This window comes from Mirounga leonina, unplaced genomic scaffold (assembly GCF_011800145.1).
Source record: "Mirounga leonina isolate KUSES-001 unplaced genomic scaffold, KU_Mleo_1.0 Mir_166, whole genome shotgun sequence".
Classification (NCBI taxonomy): Eukaryota; Metazoa; Chordata; class Mammalia; order Carnivora; family Phocidae; genus Mirounga; species Mirounga leonina.
Window position 1 is genome coordinate 32,414,726 of NW_023270418.1, and position 15,085 is coordinate 32,429,810.

Consider the following 15,085-nt stretch of genomic DNA (forward strand, 5'->3'; position numbering starts at 1 on the left):
TCCTTCAGGCAAATCAGCTTCTACCACAAAGACCAAGGCTGGGACTTGAAATGCCTGGGTTCTACGCCCACATTCGGCAGATTCCATCCTACCTACAGGAAGACTATAGGGCTGGAAGCCCTTGTGACCCCCTCTGAAAGCCCACAGGCAAGAAGGACCCATTGAAGTCATGTCATAAAGTTACAGGAGACTTCGCTTTACTTAAAATGTTCTTTATCATAACTGTGCCTCTCAAATGCTTTCCCAGGAACCTATGTTTGCCTGACTTCCATCGCTAGGTGGCTGATGTGTGTCACTCTGGACTGAGATGGGGCTATGGTGGGATGGCAAACAGGGAGAAAATAACCGAGACCCAAGTCTGCCCAGTGAGCTTAGGATGGAGCGTTTCCAGCAGGGAAGCCCCTTGGCCCTTCTCTGCCTCCCGTTTCTGGCAGCACCAAGACTGCTCTCCCCGAGAAGTGGCTGAGGAAACAGGTCTGGAGTTTGGATCTCTGCTCCACCCGCTGTACAACCTCGGGAAAGTCACTTAACCCTTGGATAGGTCCCCATCTTCTCTTCCATAAACTGAGGACTATTAATAATGGCCTTGATTTCCAGGGGGTGTTGTGAGGCTTGAGTTGAGTGAAGCACATCGAGGGCAGGGCCAGGTCCAAAATAAAAGCCCAGGGGCCCCTGCCAGTCTCACCAGCATTAAGATCAGAACCACAGGGGTCAGTAAGCAGGGCCCGCTGACCGTAAGGCCAGAGTGGGGTGAGATCTCGGGGTCATGCAGCTTAATTTAGAGCCCTAGAATTTTATTTATTTTATTTATTTTTTTTTTTAAGATTTTTATTTATTTATTTGAGAGAGAGAGAATGAGAGAGAGCACATGAGAGGGAGGAGGGTCAGAGGGAGCAGCAGACCCCCCGCCGAGCAGGGAGCCCAACGCGGGACTTGATCCAGGGACTCCAGGATCATGACCTGAGCCGAAGGCAGTCGCCCAACCAACTGAGCCACCCAGGCGCCCGAGAACCCTAGAATTTTAGAGTGAGAAGGGCCCTTAGAGACCACAGAGACCAATCTTCTCATTTTAGAGACGAGGAAAATGAGCCACAGAGAGGCTAAGCGACCGGCTCTAAGTCACAGAGCTGCTCCATGGTGGGGCTGGCCTAGAACCACATTCGAGGGCTCTTTCTGCCACAGGGCTGCCCCTCTTCCTACGGCTTTTTTTGTCGGGGGGGGGATACAATTTTCACACCATAAAATTCACCCTTTTACAGGAGACTAGTCAGCGGTTTTCGGTACATTCACAAAGTTGTGCAGCCCTCACCACGATCGACTCCAGAACACTTCCATCACCCCCAAAGGAAACTCTGTGCCCATTAGTGTTCACCTCCCCCCCAGCCCCCCACCCTCAGCCCCTGGCACCCACTCATCTGCCTCTGTCTCTATCCCACAGCATCTTCTTTACAGCACTCTGCCCCACCTTCGGGATCCAGCAGCTTTGTGAGCCCCAGCTCCTTCTCAGCCAGATTGAACGCATTTTGCAGGTTGTAGTGTGCATTGCACTTCCTCAGCGACTCAAAATCCAGCAGATCCGGCCTGCGAGGGGAGGCAATGTAGAAGGTATCAGGAGCGCATGAGCTCCTAAAGAGGAAAAGTAAAGCCACCCCTGTCTTTATCCCTGTCACCAACTCCATTTTGTCCCGAACCAGGCACCCCAAACCCACACCCACTGCTCCCACCCACCCTGGGTCCCATCACAGCCCTCTGTGCAGCGTGGTGCCCCCACATCCCGGCCCTTCTCTGAATGTTCGCCCCTCATCACTGCCGTGGAGCCCGGCCACGGTCCGTCTAGGTGCCTGCGCGGCGGGGCCCCGAGCCCGGCCCGCGGCTCCTCACCGGTGTTTGTGCACGATGGCGTTGAAGGCCAGCCCGTCCCTCCAGCTGGTGGTGAAGTTGTGCACGTTCACATTGGGATACCTGTAACCGGAGACCGGGAAGAACGGGGAGTGGGGCCTAGCCCTGGTCTGTGACTCAAGGGTGGATCCCAGCTTGTGGTTCCGGGAGCCCATCCCTCCTCTACCGCACAGCCTCGGTGCATCCAACCCTCCAAGGCCCCCGGGCAGCCTCACCCCGCAGTCTTCATCTGGCACCAGAGCAGTAGGGCATCCTTGGCCGACTTCTTCTCCTTGTTGTCTTCTGTTTCCACGCTGATGTCTTGGATCTAAGAAGGAAAGAAGGAAGATCCTCACTCCCTGAACAGGGGCTCCTGGAGTTACTGGAGATACTCCGTGAGACACAGCAGGAAACTGCTCGAGACTCCTGTAAGAGGGGTGCCGGGACAGAGCCGGGGGTCCTCTCCTCCTGGGCTAGGGACCACAAAACATCGGTTCAAAAGGATTTGAGGCAGCAGGATGTGGTCAGAAGTCAGAAGAGTGGAAGCGCCTCAAAGCGAAGGATGCTGGCTCCTCCGGGTGGGGAGCCGCGAGGGGACGGGTGAGCATTGCCTGAGAGCTGGGTTTCCAAGGGGGTGCTGACGGAGCTCTGCTCGGGGCTGAGAGACGCAGGACAGGTTACACCCGGGGAGTAAGGGGACAACTGGAAGAGTTGTGATGGCATGAGGACAATGGGCTACTTATGCTCAGAGCGTAAGAAGCAGTAGGGGGACTGTTTTAGGGAGGCAAGCAGAGTTTGAGGCAGAGGTGGACCAATGATCAGGCCCCAAGTGCAGTTCTCAAACTCCCAGGGGTGAAGGTCGGTCCAGTTTGTAAAATCCCCAGTCCCTTGTGGACCAAGGTGTGGTCCTACCACATGTGACCAGTAAACAGACCAGGCCACAGGGAACCTGCCACAGAGGTATGACAACACCCACACTGGTCTCTACCCTGTGTAAGGAGGAGGGTCTCCAGGTCTGCTGCCTAGATGTCACAGCAACCGTAAACTGCTATACAAGGTTCTAGGCCCTCTGTGTTTTATCAGTCATGCTGTGGACCAGCGGTGCCCGTTCACGGTACAGCACCGATGTGTGAAGGACACTCTGCGTGACGCTCTGCCAGGCTACCTGGAACCGAAGGATGATGGTCCAGACCAGCCCAAGGGTCAGACGGTGGTTTCCGTCCACAATGTCATGGGAGCCCATGTTTTCCAAGTGCACTTTCTGCTCCTTCAGGAACTGCAGTGCCTTGTCCACGTTCTCCAGACAGTGGATCCGCATTCGGCCTTTCGTGGGCTTTGGCTGTTGAGGGATAGGAGACAAAATGACATGGGACCATGGGCCTCCTCCTCCTTCCCTTAGCCTTCTCAGGGCCCTGCTCTGCACACCTTCCCCGTGACCCCACTCAGGAACACAGGCACAGCCCTCAAGGCTGGGCCAAAGTTCATAGAGCCAAAGCTGAGGTTCCAGAGGAGGCTTGGGCAGATTAAGATTCCCAAGGGAATTAATTGCACCCAGAGTGGGTGGGAAAAGAAGTGTTTTCAATGGGGCCACTGTTCCTGTCTTCGTGAAGCAATGCTCCTATTTAATCCAGGCAGCAAAGCCTCTCAAAATGAAACCATCCTCTGAGGAGAGGGCAGCCAACTGCTTCCCACTCTGTGCCGTCACTCTCCTAAGGGCAGCTCCCAGCTTGTCCCCCTGACCACTGTTTCTTGGGCTCCCTCCTCCTTCTGTAACCAGAGCTCACCAGTGTCTCTCCCGAGAGCACCTCGAGGAGCCTCAGGAGGTTACGTCCATCCCGGAGGTCACTGTACAGGTCTCCCACCCGGCACGTCACCCGGGCCAGGTGCGAGTTCACCCACTTGGTGAAGGTTTTCTTCTGCACGGCTTCTCGCTCATCTGTGGTGGCAACATGGGGTCATTTCTGTCCTTCAAGTACAGTGCACCTGCTTCTAAACACCAGTTGATGGGATTGGGGGGCTGGGGGGTGCTTGAGAGCCCGGAAGTGAGGTCTGGGAAGGAGGGGGGGGAAGGAAGATGCCTAAGACGAAAATCCCTAACTTAAAAAGCAGGGAATAAAGAAATTGGAATGAGCTCATAAGGTAAAAAAGAAAAAAGAGCAAACAAGCTTTGAGAAGAAAGGATGAAAGAAATTAGAAGCAGTGAGACGTGTGGGGAAGGGTTGGGGTCTGGGATCATGGCTGTCCTTTAACAGTGGAGAGACACTGTTACTTCACCAGAGCCTCACTGTCCTCATCTGTAAAACGGGCATACTACTTGACTTTTAACTTCAACCCGTGACTGTTGATGAAACAAGACAATGTACGTAAGATGCCTGGCACACGTGATGAGTTACTCTTTGGTGAGTTACAGTTATCCAGGCACCATCTAACCTGAAGGAAAGACCAAGAGCTGCTCAGAAGCAGCAGGAGGTGTGGCTGTTCTCTCTGCTGACGGACAGGGCGTGGACTTAAATTAAACCAGCAGCTTTTCCAAGTGGTCATTAGAAGGACACGCTATTATAGAGGGTCTAAGCCTCCTGAGTCAGCTTGCTCTCCTGGGATAATTTTTTTTTTTTTTTAAGATTTTATTTATTTATTTGCGAGAGAGACAATGAGAGACAGAGAGCATGAGAGGGAGGAGGGTCAGAGGGAGAAGCAGACTCCCTGCTGAGCAGGGAGCCTGATGTGGGACTCGATCCCGGGACTCCAGGATCATGACCTGAGCTGAAGGCAGTTGCTTAACCAACTGAGCCACCCAGGCGCCCCTCTCCTGGGATAATTTAAAGAAAAGACGGACTCCTCTACTTCTGGGGTGGGTTCATTCAATTGGTTACAATGGGATCCAGTCCCGGGACATTAGCATTCCAATGCTAAGAAGGAAAACAATCTTGAAAGTTGGGAATAGGGAAAACACCGAGCCCAGAAACACAGTGGGGATAAATCAGGCAGAGTTAGGCACAGATCTCAAAGAAAGTGAAGAAAAGCCTTGCTGGCTGGTCCACAGGAGAGGCTGCTGATGAGTGCATGCTTTTTAGGTTCCACGGAAAAATTAAAATTTTAGACGTTATAAATGACAAAGTGAGGGAAGAGGCCCAGGCCATTGGAAGCTGCTCCGGCCGTTCGGATTTCTGCCCGTTTTCCCCAGAGAAGCCCAGTGCAAGGACCCAATCCAAGTGGCTGGGGCCTGAAGAGTCACTTTTGTTTCCTTCTCAGCACCAGCATCTCAGAAACCGAAAAGACTCATCCCTGAATTTCACATTCCTGTGCACCTCACCCATAAAACATAACGACACACCCACGTCTATTCCTGTCTCTCTTACTTCCAACCCCTGTACCTAGGCCAACCTCTGGGTTGTAACAACTGCACCAGCAGACCCCTGCTCTGTGGACCTCCTTTCAGGGTCTCCAGGCCCCCTTGCCTGAGCTGGGGATTGCCCAGAGCATTGGCCTTACTGGATCGGTGAAGACCGCCCTGATGTCAGGCGCACTGGGGTGAGGCCATTTTGGCCCACAGGTGGAATAAGAGAGGAAGACAGAATCGGTGGCAGCTAGGAGAAAACGGGGCAAAGCCAAGGACCAGAAATAAAGCATGACTTTACAAGGTGTCCACAACACCCACAGACACATCCCACCGCCCCAAAACACAGTGGGTCCCAGAAATACACGGAAATACTGGTGCCAGGATGAATACACGCCTGCTCTGCATCTGAGCCTGTCTGCACCAACTCCCTTCGACACACTCCCTGGTTTCCACACACACACTGCTCCTCACACACGCTTAGACGCCCACTCAGAAACCCAGGGTGACAGGGACAAGCCCTGGGTGGCTCGGCCTCCCGGCTGACGGCCCTCTCTCCTAACAGCTATCCTAGCAGGTGCTTCACCTCCAAACGCTCCGCGCCTCCGTGCCTCCCCGTGTGCTGCCACGGGCGCTGCCACCACGCTCACTGTCCCTTCTTCCGGGGGGGGGGACCCAAGCCTTTCCCGTCTGGGTCGGCACCCATGTGTTTCCCGGCCTCTTGCAATGACTCCCTGCGCACACGGCCTCCGAGCACAGACGGCCGAGCTCGGACCGTGTCCCCCTCGGCGTGCTTCGCTCCGGCCCCTCCGGCCCGGGGCCCCTCCGGTCGGCCGCTCACCTTGAAGCTGTTTGAAGCGGCCTTCCAGCACGCTGGCATACTGAGCGGGGTTGATGAAGGCGGCTGGCGACAGCAGGAGGTCCCCCGGGCTCTGAGCCCCTTCCACCGCCTCATAGTAAAAGCCGCCCGCGCCGTTGAGGCCGGGCCCGTGCGCCCGGCTCACCCCGTTCCCATTCATGCCGCCCGCAGCCTCTCACGCGGCCCGGGGGCCGCCGTCCATGCCCTGCCCGCGCCGGGCGCCACGCGTCCGCCCCCCGCCGCCCCCGGAGCCCGGGGTCCCGAGCGCCCGCGCTCCCGGCGGGGAGTCGGTTCAGAGGCGGGGAACGTGTCGCGGAGCGGGGGGAAACGGAGCGCCCGAGCTCGGGGGCCAGTCGGCAGAGCACACCTGGCGGCGGCGAGAGCAGACGGAGGCGGCTCCCGACAAACAGGTCGGACGGTGCCGGGGAGGGGCGGGAGGCGGAGCGCGGCCCGCGGCGGCTGGCCCGGCCCTGCGCGGCGAGCAGGAACTGCCGATGGCCGGCTGATCGGCCCTCCGGGCCCCCAGCCGCTCAGCGTGGGCCCCCAAAGCCAACTCCTGCTTCCCGGAGGTCTGCGGGTGGGACAAGGATGGCCCCTCTTGGGGTGACTGTGGGAGGTGCCCCCTTCAGGCCCTGAGCTCTGATCCCCAGCTCGGAGAGCAGAGAGAGAGAAATCCTTGAGGAGGAGAAACCAGCTCAGTAGGTGCCCGGCACTCTGCTAGGCGCTTGCTTAAGCTCTCTTATCTGTGAATTGGTGTTCCAGTCTTCCCCCACTTGTTGGTCACCACCTCCAGTTCCGGCCCCCTCCCTGCCGCTGGGCTCCCCAGGCCCTCCTAGGCCCTCCTCAGCCAGGCCATCCCAGGGCCCCCGTGCATCCCACTGCTGCTGCCACATCTGCCAGATTCTCTTCCCACCTCTCTCTGGGCTTCAGCTCATGTCCCTTACAGCCTACTCTTGCCTCTCTCCTGTCTTCATTCATTATTTATCTGGCACCTACTGGTGCCATGGGCCATGCTAGGTTAAGCCCACACAGACATGCCTCCAGGAGAGCCCAGTCTGGGGGTGGAGAAATGGCAGCTCAAGGTGGCATGTGTCACATGTGCACAAACATGGGGACAGTCCTGAGTGGCATGTGTACAGACATCATGACAGTTCTGGAGGCAGCATGCATCCAAAGCCAGGGTGCCAGGGAAACTTCTCCACACAGAGGTGACATGGTCCACAACCCACCGTTCTGTGTCCTCTCGCCTATAGAAACACCGATATGAGTATTTCACAGGCCAGCCTGCAGACTCAACCAGAAGGGCAAAGAGAAAATACACGATAAGGGGTTCCCAGAGCTAAGGCCACCACACAAGGGTCCTCGGATGCTGTGCTGCCTGGGAAGAATGAGCTGGAGAGCTTTTTAAAAATCCTGATTTCTGGGGGCGCCTGGGTGGCTCAGTCGGTTGGGCGACTGCCTTCAGCTCAGGTCATGATCCTGGAGTCCCGGGATCGAGCCCCACATCGGGCTCCCTGCTCGGCGGGGGGTCTGCTTCTCCCTCTGACCCTCTTCCCTCTCGTGCTCTGTCTCTCATTCTCTCTCTCAAATAAATAAATAAAATCTTAAAAAAAAATCCTGATTTCTGGACCATAGGTCCAAAGATCCTAATTCAGTGTGTCTAGGAGGGGGCTTGGGAATGTGTATTTGTAAAAATGTCCCTGGGTGATCCTGTAAAAAGTGCTGCCCGGTTTGGGAACCGCCCCCTCAGTGTCTCCCTTCTTCCGGGAGGCCACCCACTCATGCTGGGGGCACTGCCTACGTTGGGGGCTGGGGGGAGTAGATGCGGCCTCTCCTACTGCGTGGGGCTGGGAGGCCAGTAGGTCGGTGGAAGAGATAAGGGTGGGATGGAGGAGGAGGGAAGCCAGACGGGGTGGGTGGCCTTAGGGTGTGTGGGTGACTCAGCCCCACACCAGCCGCTGGTGGTGTCAGGTGGCAGCTACACTCTTGTTGCCATGACAACTCCTCCCCGGAACGCAGGGAGGCCCGTCAGACGGGTTTGTTTGTGCTCAGAAGAGCTGAGGGAAGAGCCCAGGCCGTAGGGGAGGGCAGAGGCTGAGGTGGGTTGAGAGCAAACCCGGGAGAACGGGTGGTGCAGAAATCAGCGGCGGGTGGAGGGAACCTGCTTCAGGGAACAGGTAGATGAAATAATGCGAGGAACAGGCGGCAGGTGGAAAGAACAGGTGGGGAGGGAGCGGGGAGGATAATGGACTGGGAGGGAGAACAGGTGTGAGAGGTGACAGAGAAAGCCAAGGAAGACCCAACAGGGGGATGAAAGGTACGGGAGAGATGGGTGGAGATGGCAGTACTAAATGGAAAAGAGTTAAGGACCATGACTCAGGGACAGAGGGGAACAGAGCTGAGTCCTGTGCTTGGGGGAAGGGAAGCTGGAGAACATTCTGGATTGTATGAAGTTTGTTCTCGGCACTGCAGTTGGGGACCAGGAGCTGGATGGGGTAATCTGGATTAGCTGGCAGCTTAGAAAGAAAGCTGGTCTTCCCACGAAGTTGGAGGACTCTCCCCGACAAACTTCTCTCCCTCCTCAGCATCTCCCCTGGCCCTCCCCTGACCTCACCTGCCAGGGCCTTAATTCGAGACCTCTCAAAGAGGCGGGCTGAGCTGCTGTCATTGTCCCAGTCCGAGTCGGGCAGGTCCCAGCGGTTGTTGATGTCACTGTACTGGCCCTGGATCTCCAAGCTGTCGAAGTCTGTGGGTGACAGGGTGCTGCTCATGGTGGTAGGTGGCCTCCTCCTCCTGCAAGGGGGAACGTGGCTGGTGAGGGGCATCTCAGGACCACTGAGCCCACTACTTACCATGTCCTTCTCTCCTCTTGCCTTAGATCTGCTTCGCTCTCCTGAGGGCCAAAGGCTGTGGTTGGTTTCTCAGTCAACAGAGATCAGCCCCTAGTGGGAGAGGGGAAGCCATGGTGGGGAAGCAGAGGGACAGGAACCCAAGAGATGAACAAGGAGTGAGACAGGAAGGCAGGAATGTCTCAGAGTGTTGTGGCAGAGAGGAAGGGCTCCAGGGAGGGACAGTGGGCAAAGCTGGGGGCTGAAAATGGCGATGGCTAATAGCATGGCTCGGGAGGGCAGTGCGCAAACCACAGTAACGCAGGAAGCAGATGTGGGACCCCGTGGGCAATAATGAGTATAAACTGGAGTGCTTTCATTTCCTGGTTCCACAAACTGTTCTGAGCTCCCACTCCACACAAGACAACCTCCTATACCCAGTAGGTGATTTGAGATGAAAAGACCCTAATCCTGCTCTCCAGCTGAGATACATTTATGATACACCAGGAAGCCTGTGATGTACTCTTAGGTGAGTATAGACAAAGTGCCCAGGAGTTCAGAGGAGGACACAGTATGGTTCTCTCCCCCTTTGTTTCCTTTTGTTTGCTACAGGGAATACCTAATAGGTGCTGGATAAATGTCAGCTGTGATATGTGGCCCTGCTATGTACGTGCATCACCTCATCACAACCCCTATGGGGCAAGGGTTCATTGTCATCCCCATTCATAGAGGAGGAAGCCACACCATGAAAGTTAAGTCATGGTTCAAGGTCACGTGGCTAGAAGGAGCAGAGCTGGGTTTTAAAGAGAGGTTCTTTCTGACTTTGGGGAACAAGCTCTTAATCACAGTATTTACATGTTCCTCGAAAATCCTGGAGCCCTTCAGAGCTCCCTGGGAGAGAGCAGCACCCGTGGCTCCCTTCTAGGGTCCAGGCTAGGGAAATTAGGACCACATATGCTTGCCAGCACTACTCAGGACTCTACGTTATGCAAACTCTGTCCTTCTCAAAACTAACAGATGAGCTTCAGATGAGCTGCTAGGGATTAAAAAAACCCTCTACTGTCTAATTTCTTGTGTAATTCAGCATTCAACAGCCATTCAAGGGAACGGAGGGTGCTGGGGCTGCAACTTTATTAGAACCCCAATTCTGCATTTCTCATTTTCCTGGTACCTCTCAAACACAAAAACATTTTAACCCTTAGCACTACTTCCTAGGGTGGAGGCTATGATCTTGGCAGTCTCTGGTTCTGGAAAGGTAGACAAGAGAAACTCGCGTGTGGTTCAGGGAAAGAAGAAGGGATGGGTGGTGAGTTGTGGGTGGGTAGGGAGGTGTATTCCCCTGGGCACACAAAAGCAGAACTTGGCTTCTGTCATTAACTGGTTCCATGAAGCTGAACCTGAACTTGACCCACAGGAAGCCAGGATTGTTTGCACCTCCCCTTTCTCTCAAAGAGAAATCGGGCACAGGGATTTCCCTGGGAGTAGCATTAATGAGGTGTGAGGGAGCTAAGGTCTAAGGTTCCTAGCCTGGGTTTTGCATTCCCTGTAAAAGGAAAGAGAGCTTAATTTCCACTAGCCTGGGACACTTTCTCCTTTAAACTCCATCATTTCTCTTAATCCCCAACAGATTCTTTGTATTTGCTCTGTAAATATTTATATAAAAATAAATTCTAGGGCGGAATTGAGTCACCCTGACCAAAGAGTGCTGTGGGCAAGGTGTGACCTGAGCTAGAGTCACCTAATACTGGCAGGCACTGAACAGGGAAGCAGCCCAAGCCCCAGGACCGGTACCAATCCTGTTTCTCTCAGCCCTACAGATCCAGGCTTCCTCGCCAGTAGCCATGCTCTCTCGCACTTAGCTCTGGGGTTGACATTTCCAGCACTCACACTCTCTCTACATAGACCTCCCCACAAAAACTCCTACATACGGTACCCTCAAGCCTTCTGTTTCCATAACTCCTTTTCCTTTCATCAGGAGTCGCAGACCTACTAAAGCCAGCCCCCAGGCCTATGGCCAATAGACTGCTTAAAAATAACTGATTTTGGGGGTGCTTGGCTGGCTCAGTCAGAAGAGTGTGTGACTCTTGATCTTGGGGTCATGAGTTCGAGCCCCACGTTGAGTATAGAGATTACTTAAACAAATAAAACTAAAGAAAACAAAAACAAACAAACAAAAAAACCCAACTGATTTTGGATTCCCTTGGGTGGGCCTGCACTTTCCAGTTCTCCACAGACCCCACCATTCCCTTTTGTCTCTCTCCTTCCCAGCCATGTCACATATTTTTGTTAACTGCCGGGGCCCTGAAGACCTCTGAGGTTTTCAAATCCTCCTTTATATCTTAGTACTCCACAAAGAGCAGACACTTAAAGAGGCAGACTGTCTTACTCTGTCTCCAAACCACTGTGTGTCCTTGGGACCCCATAAACGGCACAACACCTAAACATGTATTATTCTGGCTTCCTTTCAGTGATCCAACCTGGTCCTCCCCTACTGGGACCCAGGCCTGGGATCCAGACCTCCCAGTGAGGTCTGGCTGTTAGAGCGTCTCCATGGAATCCTATAATTTGGGGGAGAAATATGGAGTTGGAATCTCCCCTCCTCCCAAATAAAAATGCAGCCACTTAAATGCTCCTTTGGCCAAATCAAATTTTGACACACATGCTTTGTGTCCAGAGTTCCCAGGGATGCCATCATATAGATAAGGAACCAAGATGGCACTGGTGTCCTTAGATCATGGATCTCTATAGGGCCACATGTTGGGACTCCAAGGAGTTTGTTCCCATGGGCTTGCATGTGAACGGTGCTCTCTGGTGGTGTTCAGTGCCATGGTTCTGAGGGCCCCTGAGTTTTGGTTTACAAGCATTTGGGCTCTGCAGTCCCTGGCTTTTGGACGATACTCTGTGTTCTCTGTTCCTGCTGCCATCTCTAGATTCCTATAGTTCTCTATGGAGTTTCTTTACATAGATCCTGCTCTGGGTTCCTTCACTGAGTATATCATTCCTCACCTATGATCTGGGTCTCCATACTCACATTTCCTTAGTCTGCCTGTCCAGCAGCCTCATGTCTCTCTGTACGCTGGAGAATCCTCAACCTTATTCTCCCCGTGGATTCCCAAACTCTGGCAATAGGACGGCACAGCCGCTAATCCAGATTACAGTTTCACCGGCACCTTATTCTTAGCCACTGACCTCGAGGCCAGGCCCAAGTAGCTTACATTTTCACGCTAGAATAAAGCCAACTTCCACCAGCTGCAAGCCTGGGGGTCCTGCTCCATTCTCCACCCGCGTGCTGCTGGATGCAGACTCTGTTCAGCCTTGGCGGGGGGATCCTCAAGGGCAGGTGCCCCACTTCCCCTTTCCTCCTGTTTTAACTGACATGCAGGCTAGAAATCTTATCCCCCAGCTAGAGCCTGTCTTGTACCCTAATTCCTCCTCTGGCCACATCCTGCTCCTGATTAATTCTTTACCTCCCTCAGAGAGTTGACTGTTCCCTCCTCTGCGCTCCCACAGCACTTCCGATAGCGGCTATTATTGCCCCCATCACATTGTATTACATTTAGTTGTTTATGTGTCTCTCTGCTTGCTCCATTGTTAACCCATTGAGGACAAGGGCTGTGTCTTACTCAAGTTTGTCTTTTCCAAGCCCGGTAAAATAGGTATTCAGTAAAGAAATACTGAAGGACTTGACCATAATTCTTTTTTCCTGTTTCTTTTTTTTTGCCAGCAAATTACTGTCTTTCTTGGAGCTGGAGAAAAACGCAAGGAAAGAATAAAAATGGGATTGGAGAAGACACTCTGTTGGAGTACTCTCAGGGTTAAACTCTACAGTTCAGGATCAGGGATTCTCAAACTTGCATGAATTACAATGACCTGGAAGGCTATTAAAACACAGACCACTGGGCCCTGCTCCCCACACCCCCCCCCCCCCCCCCCGCCGCCCCAGGGTTTCTGATTCAGTAGATCTGGGGTGGAGCCCAGAAATATGCATTTCTAACTTGTTCCCAGAGGATACTAAAGTACTGGTTTGGGGACGACACCTTGAGGGCACTGTTGTCCAAAGATAGAGGAGCGGTAGAATTGGTTAGAGGGGCTGGGCGCCTGGGTGGCTCAGTCGTTAAGCGTCTGCCTTCGGCTCAGGTCATGATCCCAGGGTCCTGGGATCGAGTCCCACATCGGGCTCCCTGCTCTGCGGGAAGCCTGCTTCTCCCTCTCCCACTCCCCCTGCTTGTGTTCCTGCTCTCGCTATGTCTCTCTCTGTCAAAAAAATAAATAAAATCTTAAAAAAAAAAAAAAAAAGAATTGGTTAGAGGGGCTATGAGGACTGAAGAGACATGAAGTTTTGGGGTGAGTGTGACCCGAGGTTAGCTTCTGGGTGGGTTCAGGCTCTATCCAATGCTAAACTCAAAATATAACTTCTCTGAGAAACCCCAAGACCCACAAAGAGCCAGAAGCCTCAGGCGATGAGAGAGGAAATGAAGATGGAGTGGACTCTAGATCTAATGAGACAAATAGAGCTGATGCCCTGACACAGGTGAATCACAGATGTGCCGAAGGACAATGATATGGCTGGAGATGCTATGGGGGGTGGGCAGTAGAGTTGAACAAATGACAGCAGGATGAATAATAGATGAGAAGAAATGGGGACCTTGGCCAAGTAAAAATCTTATTTGACTCAAAGTATAAGTGGGTGGCAGAGACATAATAAAAGGAGAAAGGGATCACAAATAAACTCAGGGCTCCTAGGAGGGCAAAAGAAAGATGCACTCAGGGCAATCAGAGACCCTTGTGGAGAAACAAACCCTAAGCCAGTTCCCTCAATGCTGTATTCCTGGTGAAAAGCAGGCACTCTCCTCCGTGGAACTTAAGGACCGGGCTGAAGAGTGGCACTGAATTTTTGTTTGATCTTCTTTGGAATCCTCCACTCAGGGCACAGTTATTCAGACTAATTTTCACTCCCTTGCTATGCCCCTCCCCCAAGCCTGTACCTGCTGGTTTATATCAGTGTCTCCAAGGGACAAATCTAAGATCCATATTAACTTTTCCCTCTCTAAACCTTTCCTCTTCTGAATTGGCCAGGAGGTTGGTCCAGCACCCGACACCAAGACACATATTTGGAACTCAGTCTGGCCCTTTCACCTTCAAGGAGAACTGGTTTGTGAATACCCTGCCCATGCCTGCCTGAACCGACCGGCTCCCCGGAGCTCGAATTGTGGTCGCTCCAGGGAGAGGGAGAGGAGGAGGGCGGCTGAGAGGCAACCCAGGGCGACAGCATGCAGCAGGTTAGGAAGGGGACAAACCCGCAGCGCAGCCGAGCATGCATGCAACGCCATGGGGTCAATGGGGCAAAGCCGTCCCGCGCCAGAGTGGACAGTAAATGCCCACCGTGGTGCTGGGGTTGGAACACCCCAGCGAGGAGGCCTTGCCCGGTAGTTCTGTGCGGGGCGGACTCTAAGCCATCTGGACGTCCCGGCCACAGAAACACCTTACGCCGCTCCTTCCCCACCGCCCGAAGGGGCTTCATTCTCCCTCTGCCAATGTTCTGGTCACCACAGCCAGCCGTGTCCCCTCTCACACACACTGTGAGAAAGCATAAAGGAGAGCCTGGAGCTAGCTACCAAAGAGGCGAGGAGGAGCCCCCTCGGCTCCAGAGGGAAGCTCCCAACAAGCTCCCGAGCGGCAGCCGGCCGCGTCCGCAGCACCTGGATCCGCGCCGGCCGGTCGGCGGAGGAGCCGCGGCGACCGGAACAGCCGGCGCTGTCAGACACGCTCGGAGCACAGCCGACCCGATCCCGCAACGCGTTTGTCAGCGCCAACTCTTGCAAGACTCTTCTCTCCGCTCCGGAAAGGCCCGCGTTCCCCACGCCTCGACCCTCACCCCGGTACCTGGGTGGCCGGCACATGACTCTCCATCCTGTCCCCGGGACCGGCGGGAGCGAGGGCCAGGCGCCGCATCCTCTCTCCCGGGCTCCCCCGGCCGGCCGGCCCCGGCCCCGACCCCGACCCCCGACCCCGACCTCAACCCCGCCGCCCGCACGCGGCCGCACAAAGCGCGCCGCCCCGCCGCCGGGACAAAGCGGGCCCGGGCGCCGGCACCTACCTCGGTGCGGAGCGCCGGCCGGGCAGGCGGGGCAGTGCGGCGGGCGGGGGCGCACCGGTCGTCGCCGCGCCCGCAGCCCGGCCGCG

At 54.7% G+C, this 15,085-nt stretch overlaps 1 protein-coding gene across 1 annotated transcript in view; it reads right to left on the reverse strand.

The window, feature by feature from the left end:
- Window positions 1-15,085, reverse strand: part of SPTBN2 (spectrin beta, non-erythrocytic 2) — a 38,235-nt gene that overhangs the window by 21,985 nt on the left and 1,165 nt on the right. Inside the window, exons 2-7 of the mRNA XM_035013350.1 lie at window positions 8,689-8,867; window positions 3,663-3,814; window positions 3,044-3,217; window positions 2,115-2,206; window positions 1,882-1,962; window positions 1,466-1,581 (exon numbers count right to left, since the gene is read on the reverse strand). Coding sequence (XP_034869241.1) covers window positions 1,466-1,581; window positions 1,882-1,962; window positions 2,115-2,206; window positions 3,044-3,217; window positions 3,663-3,814; window positions 8,689-8,845 — 772 coding nt within the window. The 5' untranslated portion in view covers window positions 8,846-8,867. The remainder of the gene's footprint in view (window positions 1-1,465; window positions 1,582-1,881; window positions 1,963-2,114; window positions 2,207-3,043; window positions 3,218-3,662; window positions 3,815-8,688; window positions 8,868-15,085) is intronic.